The 20,622-nt window shown below is 51.3% G+C and overlaps 1 protein-coding gene across 3 annotated transcripts in view; it reads right to left on the reverse strand.

Annotated features, from left to right (window-relative positions):
* SH3PXD2A (SH3 and PX domains 2A) overlaps positions 1-20,622 on the reverse strand; it is a 248,436-nt gene that overhangs the window by 116,486 nt on the left and 111,328 nt on the right. For all 3 annotated transcript variants that reach the window (XM_070780769.1, XM_070780766.1, XM_070780767.1), the window contains exon 4: positions 6,832-6,908. In XM_070780769.1, the coding sequence (XP_070636870.1) occupies positions 6,832-6,908 (77 nt within the window). The remainder of the gene's footprint in view (positions 1-6,831; positions 6,909-20,622) is intronic.

Consider the following 20,622-nt stretch of genomic DNA (forward strand, 5'->3'; position numbering starts at 1 on the left):
GCTTCCATCAGAGACGCCGCCAAGCCCAGCTCCGGCCAAGATCATTTGGCAGGAGCGCTGGGTGCTGAGCAGTCAGTCCCCAAGGCCTGGGCTGGTGATGACAACCAGAGCGGGGAACCCCCAAACCTAGCTCTTCTTGCAGGAGCTGGTAGGGGCCGATCTGTGAGCACCTCAGGGGCATCACCCGTGGCTCAGACCTAAAATGCTGTCATTGGGCATTCAGCATGCACACCATGATGAGGTGGTTAAGTCAGGGACTCAGGGCTAGGCAGACGTGAGTTTGAGTCCTAGCTCTTCTGTTCACAGACTATGTGATACTGAATGCCTTGCTTGCCCTCTCTGGGCTCAGTACGATGGATCTCATAGGGTACCTGCCTATTAGGAGGTTAAATGAGATCGTGGATATGAGGAGCCTAGCACAGTGCTTGGCACTGAATTAACAGTAAAATTTAGGGACTTCCCTGGTGGTCCTGGCTTCCCTGGTGGCTCAGACAGTAAAGAATCTGCCTGCAATGCAGGAGTTCAGCTCAGTTCAGTCGCTTAGTCATGTCCAACTCTTTGCAACCCCATGGACTGCATGCAGCACTCCAGGCTTCCCTGTCCATCACTAACTCCCAGAGCTTACTCAAATTCATGTCCGTTGAGTCAGTGATGCCATCCAACCATCTCATCCTCTGTCATCCCCTTCTCCTCCCACCTTCAATCTTTCCCAGCATCAAGGGCTTTTCCAATGAGTCAGTTCTTCGCATCAGGTGGCCAAAGTATTGGAGTTTCAGCTTCAGCATCAGTCCTTCCATTGAATATTCAGGACTGATTTCCTTTAGGATGGACTGCTTGGATCTCCTTGCAGTCCAAGGGACTCTCAAGAGTCTTCTCCAACACCACAGTTCAAAAGCAGCAATTCTTCGGCACTCAGCTTTCTTTTGGGTTCAATCCCTGGGTTGGGAAGATCCCCTGGAGAAGGGAACAGCAACCCACTCCAGTATTCTCGCCTGGAGAATTTCATCAACAGAGGAGCCTGGTGGGCAATAGCCCATGGGGTCGCAAAGAGTCGGACACGACTGAGCGACCACAGTTTTACTTTCGCTGGTGGTCCAGTGGTTAACAATCTGACTTGTAATGCAAGGGACAGAGGTTCGATCCCTGGTCCTGGAACTAAGATCCCACTTGCCTCAGAACAACTAAGCCCGTGTGCCACAATTAGAGTCTGTGTATGACAACAAAAGGTTCTGAATGATACAACGAGGATTCTGCATGCTGCAACTAAGACCTGACACGCCAAATAAATAAATAAAAAATTCAAAATAGTGAACTTTAGTTACACTATTGTCTTCATTATCATTATCCATTAGGTGAGAGCAGTGAGGCATACTGGAAAGAACACGAGTCAGGAGACCTCAGTTCTAGGTCCATTTCCGCTATCATGTACTGCTACATGACCTTGAGCAGCTCACCTCACCTCTCTGGTTGTTGCTCCTTTTAGGATAAAATAGACTAGCTTTACAATTTCAAACTTAGCTCACGGAACACATGTTGGATGAGATAAAATGAGTTCTGTGGGCACATGTGAAATGGTGCCCTGTAGATCCCTGTCTAGGTCTGGGTGGGCAACGTGTTTATCAGCACAGCAAAGGCAAGACACCTGCAGAGCTGTGTTCAGGCCAGTAGTTGTGAATAATAATGACGTCCTGGGAGACAGACTCATGTAATCATCACATTAAGAGATGGGTATGACTATGACTCCAATTTTACAGAAAAAGAAACTAAAGCACAGAGAGGTTAAAACATTTCTCAAGGCCACACAGCTACCAAGTAGCAAGATTTTGAATTAGGTGCTCTGAGTCCAGAGCCTATGCTCTGTCTCATCTGCAACTCTGTACCACCTTCAGCATCGCCCACAGGTTGCTGATGGTGGAGCTGGTTTTCCAAACAATCCCTATTAACAGCCGGTGGAACACAGCTAGGCAAATCCAGGCTACAGACTTTCTGAAGTTTCTTCCAGCTTTAACAGTCATTGGCTCTAGGGCTTTAAACGGCACCATGATCAGTGAACTCAGTGTCTAACCTACCACAAACCTGGTCTTTGCAAGTACAGCAGTGGCACAGGAGGGAGGCCCCAGGCAGACTCGGCTCAGACCCTGTGCTTCCAAATGACCCCCCTCCAAGAAGCCCACCATTCTGGGTAACGTCTGTCTACCCTAGAACAAAGCAACGGAAAAAAAGCAAAGTTCCGCATTTGTCAAAGCAACTGGGGGAGCCCTGCTCTTTCCACAGGATCAAACACTCTCCTATTTTTAGCAGCATCGTTTTGGCTTCTAATCAATGGAAATCTTATAGGTAAAAACCCAGGAACTCTTGATTGCGGCCGGGGAGGGGGGCTGGGATCCCACCCATTTTGCCCCCACTCCCACCCCCTGGGGCTGCTTCTAACCTGCTCAGATTATTCCTCTTAGATCAGCATCTCGGAAGCTGGGAGTTCACCGAACTTGCATAAATCAGAGTATTTCAAACGCATGAGTTCTCTTTTTGAAGGATCTAAGCAGCAAATTCTTTTGAAATGGAAATAGTGCTTAATTCGCAATTGCTGTTTAAGCCATTTCACAAGTGATCCTATTAAATTGGGGCCTCGGGAACATGTCACCCTCCTTGGAGGCTTCCTCTGCCTGTGTGTGATCTCTGCATCTTGTCAGATACTGGCTGGACTCCCTCATGCTGGTTAGTGAAGACACAAAGACAGCAGATGGGGCCTTCGAGGGGCTCTTGCTCTGAAGAAGATGGACACACAGAAATTACCCGCTACAGAGGGTGGGTGTGCAGTGCAGAGCCTGCACGGAGTACTCAGGGTGGTCAGCTTTCCCTGGGGAGTGGGAGGCTTCTGGGAGGGGGGCCTGGGAGCTGAAAGCATGCCTAGGAAAGAGGCCAGCACAGACCAAGGGGTGGAGGAGACCTAGGGGAGTCTGGCTAGCTACGGATGGCCGCGCTTCTGTGGACTGGGCTGCAAGGCAGGGGGCCCATGGAACCAACCACGGAGGACCTGGCTGAGCCATTCAGCGGTTCTTCTGGGCAATGAGGCTCCTCAGAAGACCTCTCAGTGGAAAATGGACACTATCAGCTTGATCCCAGGCTGGAAATGTTTGTGTTTTTTTTTTCCCTGGGTCTGTCTGGACCAGAGGAGATGAAGAGATGCTGCCAGCTGGGTTTCCTCCGAGCACCAGACCTCTCAGGAGGCATGAATGCGTCAGTCCTGGCTCTGCCTCAGTCTCCCCCCATCAGCAACACTGCTAGCCCAGGCCTGCCTTAGCATAAGGGACACAGGAACAAAGTAACTCTCCTGGTGTCTAGGACTGAGCTTGCCAGGTGCTGCTTTTGAGAAGACTGTTTCTGTTGCAACATGAATCTTTTTCTTTATTAACACCAGAGATAATGATGGGCCATGGTGGGAAACTCTCACAGTGGGAAGGGGAATGGCTGGAGCTAAGAACCTCCAAGTAATAGCCTCAGTTTTTGAATCTGGGAAGTGGGGCTGAAAATGAATGTGTCTGGGAAATGCAGAGGGTTGGGAGGGGGGCGTTTTCTTTACCCCAACAGGGCTGATTGCCTTGTTGGGCTTGGAGTCCTTCCCTCAGTCAAATTCCAGCCAAGCTCTCATCCCTCCAACCAAGGAAGTCCTTGATTCTGAAACCAAGTTGATGGTGGACCGCAGGATAATAGAAGGGAACTCAACTTTTGGGGTAACAAAAAATTCTAGTTGCATCCACCAGGAAATGGAGGCTTGTATAAACAGTGATACATGGCAGAGGGTGGGCTGACTATTCTCAAACACCCTTTCTCACTGTCCACCCCTTGGGATATTTATTTTATCCCATAGACAAACACTGCAAACATGTATTTCACACACAGGAATGGGGTACATGGAGTCATTTATGGGCTAGATTGTTCATCTGAGCCCCCAAAGTATAGCTCACGCTTGTTAGTGAGATGAAAGTCTTCAAATTGTTGAGGCCACAGAACCATTAAATATTAACCGCATAACCATTCTGCCCATTAAATTAATTTATGGGGTAACAGAAAAGCCTTTGGAACCCCTCTTGATAGACAGCGGCCCTCAAGAGCCACATAAAACAATCAGCCGACTGGCGCTTGGTAAATTTTCCGTGACGTTCATCCAATCTGCTTCATATATGTTTAAAATTAACACTGAGATCTGGGCTGTGAAACTGCCATCAGGTGGAGGTGCTGGCTGGCCAGCGAAGGCAGGGAGCCCTAAGTCTAGGGGAGATGGTCAGACTTTCCATATCTGAGTCCTGGCAGAGGAGCTGGCTATGCCGTGCACAAAGCCAGCTTCACAATCTTGGGCGCATTTGAATCCCCAGCAAATCCCAGACTCGGAGCCCATGCTCTCTAGCAGGTCCAAGGAAGATTCTGGCCAGCCAAGCAGAGCTGCCTAGGCAGGTAGTGGAAATCAAACTCTAGAGGTTCTGAGTAGCATGTCCAAGGACAGGTGGAAGCAAGACAGGGCTGGCCGTGGAGTGGACCGCACATGGCCCTGACTGTGTGGCCGGCTTGGGGGGGCGCAGTGATGCCAAGTGAAAGGCTGGACCCTGAGTGGCACAGACCAGACGACTGCGTGGCAGGGCTGTGACCTGTGAAGCTGGAAGGCAGTGACCACGGACTGCAGCTGGACTTATCACTAATGATCATTCCAAGGTCATTCCAAGGTCTCAGACAATCGGACCACAGATCCCAGCTTTCAAGTTCAGCAGAATTAAAGGTCACTTCTGCACTGCCCCACCCCCCTCTGCCATTCTCAGAGTAAATGACCGTCTCCAAGCCGCCTGGCGGCCTGGTGAACCCGTGACATTGCTCTTGTTGCCTGGCTCTGAGCAGTTCACATCTATGCTAATTAGGTTAGGGGGCCCCCTCTCCTCTTGCAGACCCCACTTAATGGTTTCCTAGCCAGCAGTAGCACCACTGGGGCCCCAGAGTCCTCATCCTGACTTAGGAGTCCTGTTCAAAGCCTGATCCCAGGAGATAAGATGTTATCACTTTCTTGCTCCAGACAACCCAGGAGACGGCATTTCCATGGAGCCCAACTGCAAATGCCCCGGGCTCCACCGGCTCAGGGAGGCCGAGGCTGATGTAAACCATAGGTCCCAGTGGCAAAAGGCTTCCTCCTGCCCTGTGCCCTTCCTCAAATAGCTCTGCCCATTTGTTTAACTGCTTGAGACAGGAATAAAGAGAAATAAACACGCAGGCTGCAGCCATCAATTTAACTGGAATTGGCGATTGCCCTCAAAAGAGAAAAATGAATATTGATCTGAAGAAGAGAAACTTCTAGCTTAAGGAAATTCATCAACAGGGCATCCTTTTACCTTAAAGGCAGAAAAAGTGACTGAGCATAATTTGCACAGTCACAAAATTCAAACTTAGGATAAGGAAGAATATTTGGGAGTGCTTGCTTCTCCGTCCTCTTGGGAACACAGTTACATAATTGAGCAACTAGGTTCTTATTTAAATATTTTATTATTGACAAGTACTCCAAATTACAAAATATTTATGCAGAAAGGAGCCTTATGGTAACAACTCCATGTAGGGACAGAACATTTCAGAAGTTACAAACACTGTGAGATACATTCTCCTGCTCAACCCCTTCATGAACCCCGTGAGACAGTTATTTTTACCCCCCATCTTACAGATCAGGAAACGAGCTCAGAGAGGTATAGCAACTTGCCAGGGTCACACAGCTAGTCAGTGGGGCACTGGGATTCAACCCCAGCTCTTCTCACTCTAATACCAGCACTCACAACAAAACATTATCCTCCACTTGCTTCTCCTCAAGATTCTTGAGTCAGACTCCACAATAGTTTTCACTTAACTAGGAAATTCCATCTCCATTAAAAGCCAGTAGTGCCCCGTGATAACACTGAATTGTTTGGGTGTTGTAATAATAATAACAAAAAGCCAGCATCCATCAAATGCTTCCTCTGTGCGGACACTCTGCACGGCTGCCTTGCGCCTGTCCGGTCACTGCATCCTCACGGCTACACTCTGTGAGGTACCAGTCTCCTTGCCATTGGACAAGTGTGGAAACTGAGGCTCCGGGAAGTTCAGTAAGTTGCCCGAGTTCACACAGCCAGCAGGCATTCAAACCCAGGTGGTCTGGCCATCTAGAGGCCATGTTCCAAGGCCACCGAAGTGGCAGCCTCGCGTCCTCACTGCAGGGGTCCCAGGCTCTGGACAAAGTAGAAAGACAAACCGGTTCTGCTTCATGACCCTGCGGTCACTGCCTGTCTGTTTTGGGGCTTTGGCTGTTCTAATGTACGTACGTACGTTGTGTGTGTCTGTGTGGTGAGTTTTTTCATCTATAAACATGTGTACATGAGCGTCTGTATCTACCAAGACTTCTGTGTATAAACAAATATGCATTTCAGATGATACTGAACCCGAGACTGATTCCAAAATGTCCCAAAGAGAATTCAAAGAAAGAGTTCTCCTGTATCCAGCAAGATGCCACACACGAAATCCTTTCAGCGGAGGTCCCTGCACAGAGCCCCCAAGCTGGTGGAAGTGATTTAAAGGAGTGTTTTGTAAACACAGACGCATCCTGAAAGGAGTAGAGCCCACAGCCCTTGCGCCCCAGAGGCAGTCTAGTCTTGGGGTGACCCCTCCCTGAGGGACACCCACACCCACCCCTCTGGCCAGGAAACACCGGGCCTCAGGGTGCACTTGCTAAACTGCAGCAGAGAGTTTTGAATGGACAACCCTCTTTTTTAGATGCACAGAATCTCTGGCAGGTGGACCACCCCTCCCCAGCCTCAGACGCCCTCTTACCCGGCAGTACTCATCGATGGGTTTCAGCCTCTTCACAGCTACATCTCGGATGTGGCTCCTCCGGAAGAGGATTTTGCCTGGAAGAAGAGAAGCTCATGAGCGGGGTGATTCTGGGTGAAGCTGCCATAGGAACCTGGGACCCCACGTTCCCTCTCCCTCAGCTTCTCAGCATCTTAGCTGGCCACCAAACGCCCCCACCTCCGCCCGCTGCCAAGGAAACAAGAGAGGAGTGGTCACCTCTCCCTGGGGGCAGGAGACGCCCCAGGCTGAGGGTCCAGGACCTCTGGGGCAGGTGAGGAGCCCCAGAGGCTGCCATCTTGACCAAATCACCTTGTCTGGGTCTAATGGCAGGATCCATGCCCCAACGTGGGTGCGGCTCTCCAGTGACCTCACGAATAAATACAAAGGGTGGCCCAACCCACACGCTATGCTTTGTTTTCAGGCCCATCCCTCCTTGAGAAATCTGCCTTCGTTCCTGCCAGCTGGGCAGGAATTCCTATTCTTAGCTTAGGTGGGTGGCTATTTCCAGGGCAGGCACAGGCCAGTACAAGGAAGAGCGGCTACCCCAGCCCAATGGACCCCTCAGCTGGGCTGGTAGATCCCTCTACAAGTATGGGCAAGGCTTCTGGGAAATGCCAGCTCCCAAACCTTCTCTACTGGTTACACTTAGAATCAGAACTCCTGGGTCTGATACGTAGTGGCCATCAATGTCCAGGTCAGTGCCTCCTTTTTAGAAGACTTCCTTGATTGCCGAGCTGAGAGTAATTACCCTTTTTCCAGAACACCTACACATTTTGTCTAGTCCTAAGACACACACCACATTCTGCCGTGTACTGCTGACATTCGTGAGCCCCTCTACCAGGGGCCTGTCTGACTCATCTTAGGGCCCGAAGAGCCCAGCATGTGGTGAGGGGCTCACCTCATGGCTTTAACAGGCATCTGTTGTCCCAAGACCACCCAGTGCCCCTCTGGAGAGCCTCCTTCCTCCATTTCTAACCGTGTGGTTCAAGTGGAGCTGACAACACCCCCGTCAGCAATGGTAGGCATGTGACCCAGTCTAGCTACCCAGAGTCACAGTGATTGGCTCAGAGACGGGCAAGAGGACAGGATCTGGACCAACGAGGGTCGGCCCTGAGGCCTCTGCTGGTGCCCTCTTCCTCCCAGTGTTTGCTCCCACGCTTGCTAAGCTGGCAGGATGAAGGCCTGGAGCTCCTAGTGACCATCTCTATCCTTGCCAGAGATGGAAACAAAGCAAGAGAAAGGATCTGAGCCTGGGACAGAGCTGGTGCTCAATAATTTTTCCTTTTCTTTCCTCTTTTTCTCGGCTGTACCATGTGTCTTATGGGGTCTTTGTTCTCCAACCAAGGATTGAACCTGTGCCCTCAGCAGTGAAAGCGTGAAGTCCCAGCCACTGGACCACCAGAGAATTCCTTCAGCAAATGTTTCCTGAATGACTGAAAAGCAGAGCCAAGAGATGGTGAAGGGCAGACCCATTTGACATCATTTGAGCCGCTGGATATAGCTGTTCCTGAACCCAGGGTCTACCTGGGACTTTTCCCTTATATAAAATAATACAATTTTTTAACATTGAAACTTGTTGGAGATGCGTTTTAATCACTTGCATCTCATTTAGGAGTCCTAAATGAGATGATTCCCATTGAGTGAACAAATAAATAGACTGCAGGTTAAGATACTTAAGCTTCCTCTACTGTTATCCTTTGGTCACTAAGTTGGGTCTGACTCTTGTGCGACCTCATGGACTGCAGCCCACCAGGCTCCTCTGTCCATGGGACTTCCCAAGCAAGAACACTGCAGTAGTTGTCATTTCCTCCTCCAGGGGAATCTTCTCGACCCAGGGATCGAACCCACACCTCCTGCTTGGTAGGCAGATTCTTTACCACTGAGTCACCAAGCATGAGCCTTGTGTTGGTCTAGGTTGTCTCCCCAGAAGTGGACCCAGAAATGAGGAAGTGAGTGCAAGTTGTTTGGGAATTGATCTTGGGAATTAAGGCAGGTCAGGCAAGGAAGTGTCACCCTGCCAGTTAATCACCCGATGGCGGCAGCTCAGGTCTGTTGAGGAACTCGAGGCGTGTGTAGAACGCACTACAGAGGTATCCTCGATGAGGGCGAGGAGACTGGGGTGTTCACCGCCAACACCCTGCTTGTCTGAGCTTCTGAGAGCACTGCTTCACAGGCGCTCCTGGCTGAGGATGTTCCCATGGCTAGGACAAAGCTCCCAGTTGTCTGCATGAGCAGACTCTGGCAGGCAGAGTGGGATGGAAAGGGGCCCTGGGGGCCCTGGAAGCAGCTGCTACAGTGCTCCCTGACTTCCCTGTCACCACAGGTACTGGTCACCAGCCCTTTTCCAGCCAGACTGCCGAGTACCTAACTCATTAAATCGCGTGTGACTTCTTGCTCATTTGTGTCCCTCACCCCTCCACGCTCAGCGTCAACCGGAGGCCCTGCAGCGGCTGCTTCCTCCTCTTTCACCACACCTGCACTGAGCACAAGCCTCTGCATACAGCAGGCGTCCAATAGGCACTTGTTGATCCAAGCACCTCCCTCCCTCTCTCAGATGCTCCCTCAAGCTCCCCTTCCTCCCTTTCTCGTGGAAGCCTGGTAGAGGGGCCGCGTCCCGTGCAGAGAGGTGACACTGTGCAGACTGGACCGTGTCATCAAGATGAATGGGCTCCTCCATGTGCTCCTTTTGAAAGGAGATAAAATGTGATTTATCAAGACATGAGAGGTGACCGTCTTTCCTCGGGAGAAGATGTCACAGAGTTGGTATTCCTGGCCTCTTTGTCTCCTCCCCTTTTTTTAGCTGCCTGTCGATCTATTGCCTGAGGGCCATAGGAAGTACACGTGTGCAGCCAGAGGGGATGACGTGTGAGATAAACGTGCGGTGGGAGGAGACCCGCTCTCCAGACCTATGAAATGACAGGCGGCCCTGGGCAGGGTTCTGGGCCTTCTACCCGAGCCGGTTAGCTGTCAGGAGCTGGAGGCCACCCAGGCTCAGTGACACCAGCAGCCCAACGGTATCCCACAAGAACCTGGAGCACTTGCGGCGAGGTAGAGCACCTGGAGGGGCAGGGACCGGAGTTGGGGGCGGACTGGCCCCCAGACCTGGCTCTGTCCTGTGCTTCTTTCAAAGGGGGAAAAAGTAACTGATCCACCCTCCAAAACTAGCACTCCTGCTCTTTCTCATCCTATCGCAGGACAAAAAAGAGCAGAGAGATGGGGAGACAAACTAGGTCCCTCTTCTGGACCTCCATCTCAGGGCTGGCCAAGCCTATGACTGGGTTTGGTATTCCTGAGATATACAGACACAGATATAGATATAGACATAGATACATCAGATAGGACCTGATCCAGTTGCTGAGACAGAACTAGCAAAAAAAAATTAATAGTTAAGGGACAGTTAAGGCCTCCAGACATGCAGAAATTTAGAAGAGAGGGCTGGGGTAGCCGAAACAGGGAGGGGGCTGGGAGGGCTCCTCACCCTACCTTGCCCCTCAAGCCCACGCTCTGCAGTCATGCCTCCAGGCTGGACACCTCCCATCTCCCTCCCAAAGCTTGTGGGTCTGTTGCTCAGGTATAAAGTCAGAGGAGAATTTCTGTACAAGCTATTTCCCAGTTGAGTTTTTGGACTCCCAACAGGGCTTCCCTCCTTCTCACTGAAATCCTGACTGGAGCACTGTCTTCTTTTCTTGGGGCCTTGGCACAGGCTGCCGGGAGTCGGGGAGGGGAGGGGGAGGGAGGGCAGATCTGGAAGGGACTCTACGGTCTTGACTTCTCTGTTAGGAATCCAAACCACACTTGGAAGGCCAAACCGGTGACCATATTAAAAGGGAGAGAAAGAGAAAGGAGGAGGAGGAACATCCCCATTAAGGAAGTCGGGTTCACGGGGCATTAAAGGCCTCTTGTAAATGTAATTCAGCCCGTTTACGGCAAGGCCAGGAGAGGCCCCTGCCAGAGCCTTCAAAGCCAGGCAGATGCAGCCCCAGAAATATGATAAGCATCGTAAGGAAGATTACACTCAGGACCTGAGACAGACCTCAGGATTAACTCATTCCTGAAAGCAGAGAAGAGACCTGTTGAGCCCAATAGGGCCTGAGCCTGTGAGCGGAGGCCCCTCTTCCTGCCACTCTGGGCTGGGCTGAGAGGTTGAGGGGCACTCAGCTGGAGTCCTGGGCTCAAGTTGTGCCCGAGCGGCAGGCTGGCTGTGTGCACAGGCCCCTCCACACCAGGGCCTGTGCATTCTCATCTGGAGACTGAAGGGCCGGGTCTTGGTGGCTGCTCCCTTCACAGTCCTAAGATGCATGTTGGGGTGCAGTCGTTGAGGGGTCAGAGGAGGAGTGAGGGATAATAGGAGCTAGGTGGTTACTCCTGCCAGGCACAGGCTAACAGTTTCCCATTGGGTTCTTTGACCTAATCCTCACCACTTTAATTTATTTTTAAATTTTTCTTGTAAGTTTTTTTTTTTAAGTCTTTATTGAATCTGTTACAATATTGCTTCTGTTTTATGTTGGGGTTTTTTTTTGTTTGTTTTTTTTTTGACTGTGAGGAATATGGGATCTTAGCTGCCTGACCAGGGATCGAACCCATACCTGCTGCATTGAAAGATGAAGTCTGAACCACTGGACCACCAGGGGAGTCCCTGTACCACGACTTTATTAAAGCAACTGCTTTTTCTATCCCCACTCTGCCCAGGAGGCAATGGTGGCTCAGAGAGATTGAAGAACGTGTCCTAAGTCACACAGCTATTAAGTGGCTGAGTTGGGATTTCAACCTGGGGTTTTGGAGCTAAGATAGTGAGAGCGAGAGAGAAGGCAACAAATCTCCAAAGAATTCCTTGGGCTCAGATCATGTAAGGCAGTGAGAGCCACTAAGGATGTTCTCGCGTGTGTGATGGGAATGTGATTCACATCTCCTCCACGCCAGGTGCTGGGCTGGCGATCTGGGGAGCAGCTGCCTTGGGGGCTGAGTGGGAATGAAGCAAGCAATGAAACAAGCACCGATTGTGGAGGATGCCCTGCGCTACAGGAGTCTCTGCTGACCAGACACAAGTGAATGAGTGAGTGGGTAAGAGTGAGCAAGGGAATGAGCAAAAGGACCAACAGACCAACGAGGCAGGGAAGGAGAGGTGACCCTGGTGGACTTGGGGAGGAAGAGCTCCCCGAAATGGCAAACCTCCCTGTCCTTTAAAGAGCCCTTAATGCCCCACCCCCATCCCCAGCCTGGCTGAGCAGGTGCCAGCCCAGTGGGAACAGGGGGATGCTCACCCTCATAAGCAGGAGGGCATCACATGGGGGAGGCTGGCTCTGCCTGACCCCCCACCCCCCTGCAATCTGGCCTGACCTTCTCACCATGAGTGTCCACTCTGGGCAGGGACACACAGGTGGGCATTGACTCAGGAGGTCCCTGCATTTAGGTGGCAGAGTGTTTCTCCCTCCCACACAGGATACCAGGCACTTAATGAAGCATCTTAGTGGCACGTGAGGGGTCTTGGTAGTTGGCATTTGCTTTTAAAGAATTAATTATTTCAAGGAGAGAGATGAGGACATGGTTCCTTCTCACTGGTCGGGAGAAGTGGTTAAAGAAAGGACTGAAACTTCTGAGAGCTGTTAACCCCAAGTTCCTCCTTGTGAAGTGTGGTAACTACAGGGATTCCTTGAGCAGGAGTTGGGGGTTCAGGCACATAGGAAGAGCAGAAACACCAGACATGGTACCCATTGTGGGGGATCCCCCACCCCAGCCACGAGGAGCCTGCGGGAAAACTCCATGAACCAGGCACGTGTTCTGACAAATGGGCAAGTACCCACTGCACGGGGGTAATGAGAGGGTACTGGCTACAGGGGAAATAGGAGAGGGCTGGCCTCGTGTGGTCTGTCCAGGCTGATCTATTCTTGGCAGCCTCTCCTCTTCAAAATCCACAGCATATACGCATGCACGAATATATCCTCATATAACTCCCTCTTCCTTGCTATTTTTGTCATCTGAAATGCCATCCATCTACCCATCCCTCCTTCCAATCATCCATCCATCCATCACTGTCTTGATGGAGGGCCTGCTCCACTGATAACAGATGGGGGAGGCCCTGCTCTCAAGGTGTTTAGCTTCTAGGAGGGGAGGGGATGTGTATGGAAGGGATATAGTCTCTGATTTCCATGGAGACTGAGGAGGAGAAGAGCCAGCCACACAAAGCTCCAGGGCAAGAGGGCTCAGACAGAGACAGACACAGAGCAAAGATGGAAGATGGAAAAGAGGCCATGAGGAGTCTTACAAGCCACAGAAAGGAGTCCGGTTTTCTTCTAAGTGTCATTGGGCCTGCTGACCCAAATCCCTCCCCATATAAGGCTCAATTTCTATCATCTAAGGCCTTCTCCAGGAAGCCTTCCTTGAATGCCTGCCTCGCCCTCCTTTACCAGCCTCCTGGACCACTGGCAGTCACCCCACTCTTGCCCTCCCCTCCTGCTGTCATGGGGAATTTGCGAGGGAACTACCATCCTCAGGGGACCCTCTCACCTTCCCAGGGGTCCCTGATGCACAGGCCAGCTCCCCGCAGCCACCCTGCCCTCCGAGGACACAGGTGCTCCCAACCCTCTCTCTTCAGTGCAACCCAGAGAACTGGGGCATCAGAGGGACTTGCTTAAATTAGAGGGAGACCACAGGAGGCCCCAAGGTTCACAGACCACAGGACACAGAGTCCTCGTTTTCCATGAACATCACTCCTGCCTGTCTAATTGGATCTGAGGACAAAAAGGAAAGGAGAGTGACTCAGGCTCCCAGGGCTGCCAAAGCAAATGACCACAAACAACAGAAATGTGTTCTATCCCAGTTCTGAGGCCAGAAGTCTGAAATCAAAGTGTCAGCAGGGCTGCGCTCCCCTTGAAGGCTCTAGAGAACAATCCTTCTTCGACTCTCCTAGCTTCTGGGGCCCTAGGTGTTCCTTGGTTTGCAGCAGCATCACTCCAGTCTGTGCCTCAGCCTATGTCTCAAACCTCCCTCTGCCTTTCTCTTGTAAGGACACCTGTCTTTTGGTTTCAGTTCAGTTCAGTTCAGTTGCTCAGTTGTGCCCGACTCTTTGCGACCCCATGAATCGCAGCACGCCAGACCTCCCTGTCCATCACCAACTCCTGGAGTCTACCCAAACCCATGTCCATCGAGTCGGTGATGCCATGCAGCCATCTCATTCTCTGTCGTCCCCTTCTCCTCCTGCCCCCAATCCTTCCCAGCATTAGGGTCTTTTCCAATGAGTCAACTCTTCACATGAGGTGGCCAAAGTATTGGAGTTTCAGCTTCAACATCAGTCCTTCCAATGAACACCCAGGACTTATCTCCTTTAGGATTTAGTGCCCATCTTAAATTCAGGATGACCTCATGTCAGGATCCTCTATTTAATTAATGGGTCTGCAAAGACCCATTTCCCAACTAAGGTCATGTTCACAGGTTCCAGGGGTTAGGAAGTGGACATATCTTTTGAGAGCTACTCTTCAACCCACTTACAAGGCTTATGGGAGAGTCCACAGGGCTGACCAGACACTTTAGAGAGTCTTGATCCCTACTTGGATTGTAATCATCCTGAGGTCAGGCATGACTTTCTCTACTCCCTTTAGCCCTGGCAATACTTGGCATGGAGCTGGGTGTAATGAATGTGGGTGTTGCCTGATACCCTTAGGAGGGATGGGGCAGTGTCTGGAGAGAGGGGGTCAAGGGTCTCTGGAACCTAAAACGGGAGAGACAAACTGCTAGTATCTGCAAGCTAAGGGAATGGGGGACAGGGGTCCTCTCTGGCTCTGTGGGCTGGTATGGTACCCTGGGGAGAAGCGACAAATTTCCCAAAGCAATTAGAGGAAAGAAGATGTGAGGGTTACTAGAGGGACTCCCCACCCTAACCAAAATGCCATGTATGAACGTTTGTGCCCCTCAAAATTCATGTTGAAACCCTAATGCCCACCGTGATGGTAATTAGGAGGTAGGGCCTGTGGGAGGTGACGAGGTCATGAGGGTGGAGCGTTCATGAACAGGATTAGTGCCCTTACAAAGAGGGCCCTGCAGAGCTAGCCCTTCTGACATGTGAGATGCAGAGAGAAGTCTGCAGCCTGGAAGAGGGCCCTCACCTGACCATGCTGGAACCCTGATCTCAGACTTCTGGCCTCTAGAACTATGAGATATCAATTTCTGTTGTTTACAAGCCACCCAGGCTGTGGTATTTTGTGATAACAGCCTGAACAGATAAGACAGGGTGACGAGGCACAGGCAATGCCTATGGAGAGGAAAAGGGAATAATTAATCTTCTACTCCCCCAGCTCTCTGCAGGCTCACGACCTGGCGTGGGCCCTTGGGTGAAGTGGGTCAGGCCAGAAAACGAACCCTGTGTCCGACAGCCCAGCCTGGGTGCCTTGCACGGCTGTGGTGCTGACAGACTGATGAAGACAGACGCTCTTAAATAAAAAGCCTTGGGCGGAGGAGGACCAAGAGAACCTAATGCCTGAACCTGCTCAGGGCTCTTCCTTCACCACGAAAAACAACAAAAAACACCCTTCCTTCATTTTCATGCCTTCAATTTCAAAGGGGCTAATACTACTAACCCCCAACTCCAGGAGTAACCCCAGCGGGCAGGGACCCAGACTGCTCCAGGGAGAATCAGCCTGGGACTTCATTAATCATTCAGACCTGAGTACAAAGAGGCATCAGCTTTTCACTGGACAACAGGGTCTGGTTAGGGGAGAGAACACAGAGGCTCTGAAGGAAGGGAACACAACACGTGGAGGGGAAGAGAATGGAGAAACAAGGTCAGCCTTTGCCGGCTCCCCAGGTTTCTGCAAGCTGATCCTGCCCTCGATGCTCAGCTGTTTGCTGACTGCAGCGGAAAGGCAGGCCCCTGCTTGTCTCTCCAGAGCTGCCCCTGAAGCCTGTATGCTGTCTCTGACCTGCTGCAGTCTGGGGACAGCTGGCCACCGGCTCACACCTGCTCTCAGCCTCTGATGTGGCCGAGACGACAGCCCCACTCTCTGCGGCCTTCTGCCTGGCTCAGTCTGCACTCTGCCCCCAAGCCTGCTTCTTACATGCTACACCTGGCCTTGCTTGCCCTTGACCCAGACCAGTAGAGACAAAAGGCCCTGTGGGCTGGGGGAAGGCTGGGGGGAAGCCCAGATGCTGAGGCCGGAAGCAGTAAGCACACACAAGTTCTGCAAGGACCTGGTCCCACTGAGGAAGGTCCACAGCCCAGGGAATCCTGACTCCATGCCCTGAGTTCTGGCTCCCACGAATCTTTTTCTTCTAAATCCATGCCAAGATCCCACCTTGGCTTAAAGTCTAGCATGGTAAGCATTTGTGGGTTTTGGCTGTCAGAATTTGTGCCTGTTTTCTTTGGAGGAATAACTTCTCCTTCATTCTCAGTCTGTGTGATTTTAGGAAGGCTCATCCTACCCTAAACTCCTGGAGTTACCAATTAGTATAGTCCAGCCACGGATGGGCATGTGACCCAAGTTGGTTGAGTGAGAATCAGAATGGGACTTTGGTAGAACCACCAGAAAGAGAAGTGCTCCTTCTACAGGGGCTGCTAACTCATCAACTGTAAGTCCCAAATCGCTAGGAAGCATCTTTGCACTTCCCCATCACCATTTGGGGAAAGCCTGAGAATGAAGTCACCAGAGAAGAAAGCAAAGCTGAGAGCTAGAGACCCAGCCATGCCTGAAGCCATTACCCCTGAGGTTTTCAGTTAGGTGAGTCAATAAATTTCCACTTTTTTCTTAAATCAGATGGAGATGGGTCTAGTCCTTGTCACCAGGAGGCTCCTTCTTTAGGTGGGTCCAAAAGTTCATGTCAGTTTTTCTGTAACATCTTATGAAAAAACCTCCATGAATTTTTGGCCAACCCAATACATCTAGTTCTTTACATCATTTCAATACATCTAGCTCACACTGTGTGATATGAGACAAGTCATAACCTAATTGAATCTCCGTCTCCTCAAACTGCAAAAGGGCACAGTAATGTCTAACTCAAAGGATTATCATGAGGAGCCAATGAACAAGTGTATTAAAGCATTTAATGTGGAGCCCAGCCCATAATAAATGTTGAACGAATGGGATCTCTTAGGAGCCGACAAGTCCAGGTCAAGTAGGTGTGGGGTGGGGTGGGGCGGGGCTGGGCACCACCTGGCCCGCCCACCTCCTCACTGGGCACGTGGGGTCCGGCGCTGCAGCGTTCCTTGCGCACCCTTCCACCTGGTTTCCCCACCCAAGGCCGAACGCTAACTCCCTTCAGCCTGTAGAACCTTTCCTGATTCAAACCCTGCCCCCTAAACACACCGTGTTTCCCCCATGGCTCCTGTTTCTCCTCTTCCTCCATCCACCCGATTCAAAGAGCAGAGCGTGACACAATGGGGGCAGGATTACTCACTCCATCCGCCCGCCTTGGGCACTCTGGGATGACTCACACAGGTGCGGCTGCCCCTCAGCACTCTCCGCCCCCGGTTCCACACACTCAGGGAAACAGAGTTACAAACTCCACTGGGGTTTTGTCACCGAGAAAAACCTTAACCCTCCTGTAGCCGCAGCACACTTACAGTAAGAACCGGCACGCCGAGGAGGGAACAGCCATCTCCCAAGTTCTGGCGTGGAGGCGCCCACTCCCAGTGCAGTCCAGGCTGAAGGGAACAAAATCACTCCTCCACCCTCAGTGGGGCTGGGGGCGGGGGGTGGTTTCTGGGTGTCTGTCAGAAAGCAAGCCCCAAGTCCTGGAGGATCAGAGGTTTTAACCTGACTTTACTGAACCAAATGGAATTGAAGGTTTTTTGAATAGAGTTATGGGACCAGAACACTTTCTTCTTTATTTTCTGTAAGAAAGCGCTTTTTGGGAAGGGAAATGTAAGGGTTGCAAGGAGTTGGACACGACTGAAGCGACTTAGTAGGCACATATAATATACATACAGCAAAGTGCATATGCATGTATAAAACGCAATGAATTTCACAAACTGAGCCCCCCAATGTAACCAGAACCTAGGCCAAGAAATGGAGAAGAACTTCATGGCACAGGAACAGATTTCAAGTGGGGGTTTTTTGGTACTTCGGGGCTGGCATGGATGTTAGACCTCTGGACTGGCATGGATGTTAGACCTCTGGACTAACAGGGTGGGTCATATCTGTTGCAGAGAGGGGACACTAACACATTTATTGATTTTAGTGGTATTTAATTTTATTTTAAAATACATGCTTTATCATTTAATTCAAGCTGCAACAAATTTAAATGCACAGTGAATGTAGATCCCTGATATGAGGGAAGTGTGAAATGTGAACATGTTTGATTTGTTAATTGGCATTAATTAGACAAGGAATAAATTACCTACAAGCTTAGCTATGGGAAGAACAGTGGAGATAGAAACAAAGCCTTTGAATTTGCTGACTTGTTCTCCCTTGAGTTGGAGAATACCCAGGGTAGTCTTTAGCCCTGACATAGGCTGGAGATATTTCATGAGCTATAAGGTCTTATTTTATTTATTTATTTGACAGCGCCAGGTCTTAATTGTGGCATATGGGATCTTTAGTTGGTGGCATGCGGGTTCAGGCTCCCTGCATTGGGAGCTCGGAGTTTTAACCACTGGACTGCCAGGGAAGTCCCTGTAAGAACTTAGTTTAGAGAAGCCCAGGTCTTATGAATTGCCTGTAAGGTAGCCAGCATCTCAGGATTTCCGACAGATATCAGCTCAGAGAAGGATGTTTGTCCCAATGGCGCCATGGATTGGCAGAGAATGTGGGCTGCCCCAGCTTGACTCTGGGAGGAGAGGGAACATTGCAAGGTGGCCCTGAGCCTCAGGGAAGGAAGAGGTTTTGTACTAAATATAATAGCATTTAAAGTGGCCACACTGAGGACAAATGTCACTTGGGTACCACTGAGGTTCCTCAGAGCGCAGGCTATGGCCTCATTCAGAGCTGAGCTTGGACAGGGCTGAACGCACCCTGGCAGGTACTCGGTAAACCATGTAATACTTACTCCAATGGTGGGACAGGTGGCAAAGGCCGAGGGCACTGGCCTTCCCAGCCACGCACGGTCACACCAGTCTGGTTTCACCTTTCAGCTGTATTTTTCTATTCTTGGTCTAGTGGAAACATTAAGAGAAACTAAAAATCTAGGACTGTTGAACTGCCAGCAGCAGGATCAGGGTGTGGGTTGTAGAGCTGAGAGGCCCAAGGTCTTTAAAATGTCTGTGTCCCAGGCACCTTCAGCTGCCTGAACATCGGGGTTCTCATTTGGCAAGTGGGATCACAGGGCTGGGATGTGGATTGGAAACAGCACTCGGGGCAAACACAGTGCATGGTGCTGGGCATACGCGAGGAGCGATATGAGACACCTGCTGTTACAGAGAAGGACGAGGATGAGGCATGACGCTTGGCCAATAGTCCCTAATCTTAAGTCTGCCTGATTTCCAATTCCACCCCCATCCCACCCCTGCTCCTAGTCCTTTTTTCCACCCAGAAGCCCAAATATTTTTTTAAATGAAATCTTTCCTGGGATTTCCCTGGTGCTCCAGTGGTTAGGACACCACCCTTAACACTGCCAAAAGCAGGGGCTCAATCCCTGGTCGGGGAACTAAGACCCTGCATGTGGCTTCCCAGCACACTGAAAATAAAATCTAAACTCCTCACTGCAACGGGCAGGATCTGACTCATGCCTCTCTCTCCATCTCACCTCCCCAGGCCAGCACCAGGCATGTGGGGATTTAATTAGCACCACAAACACATCCAGAGCCTTCTCACCTCGGGCCTGAATGCCTGCCATTCCCTCTCCTGGGACAATTCCCGCTGCCCTTTGCATGGCGAACGCCTTCTATCCTTTGGGTCACCTCATTTCGAGGCCTTGGCAGACCACTCTGCCTCCCTCTCCCAGGGCTTGATTGATTCTCTCCTAGATTTCACTGAGATTTGTAGTGATCTTGCCTCTCTACTTGCCTCTCTTGGTGAGATCCTACATGAGGTCTCCTTAAGGCCCAGCAGAAGGACAGGCAGGCAGTGGCCCTTGGTTGACATTTGCTGCTGCATAAGTGTGAGTGTGTGTGTTGACACACCTTTGCTCCAGACTGTCTCTTATTTTTACCCACACACACACACACACACACACACTAGTATACATAGCTCACCCCACACACACTGGGGCCTGCTGGACCAGACCGGGGCCGCAGCAGGGACAGACTCACCCTCCAGGATCCAGACAGAGTGGGGCCAGAGAGTGTGGTTAGCTCAGAGCCCCGCATCAGGGCCAGGCGGTCCCCCACTCCGTGTGGGTGTGGGTGCGGCGGGCGTGGTGGGCATGGCTCAGCACCCTCCCTCTGGGAGCCCAGGAATAAAGGGCCCTATTCAGCCCTGGCAGTCGCAGCTCCTCCCTGCCAGGGGAGGCTGCCCTCAGGAAAGGGGACGGTGGGACGCTGGGCAGTGCTTCCCGGCAAGCTCTCCCTGTGGCATGGCCCACAGCAGGGACGGAGGGTTTAGGGGGGAGCAGGCAGTCAGGGATCCAGGGCCTCTGGGGCTTGAAGAGACAGAGCAGAAAGGCCCAGCCAGATGAGGAGGCTGTGGGGCAGGCCAGGGCAGTCCTGGTTCAGCGGGCAGTGCTGAAAGGCCTGGTTCACTGTCGATGCTCTGAAGTAGAGGAAAATCCCCAGGATGTGGAGGTCCATTGGATAATTGCCCCATAACCACAAGCCTGGCTGTGCCAGCCAGAGGGGTTCTTGTCTGGCATTCTGGAGTGGACACTGTTCCCAAAGCCGGCTTTTCTTGAGCTCTGGCTCTGTTGGTA

Source organism: Bos indicus, chromosome 26 (assembly GCF_029378745.1).
Source record: "Bos indicus isolate NIAB-ARS_2022 breed Sahiwal x Tharparkar chromosome 26, NIAB-ARS_B.indTharparkar_mat_pri_1.0, whole genome shotgun sequence".
In the NCBI taxonomy this organism is placed as follows: Eukaryota; Metazoa; Chordata; class Mammalia; order Artiodactyla; family Bovidae; genus Bos; species Bos indicus.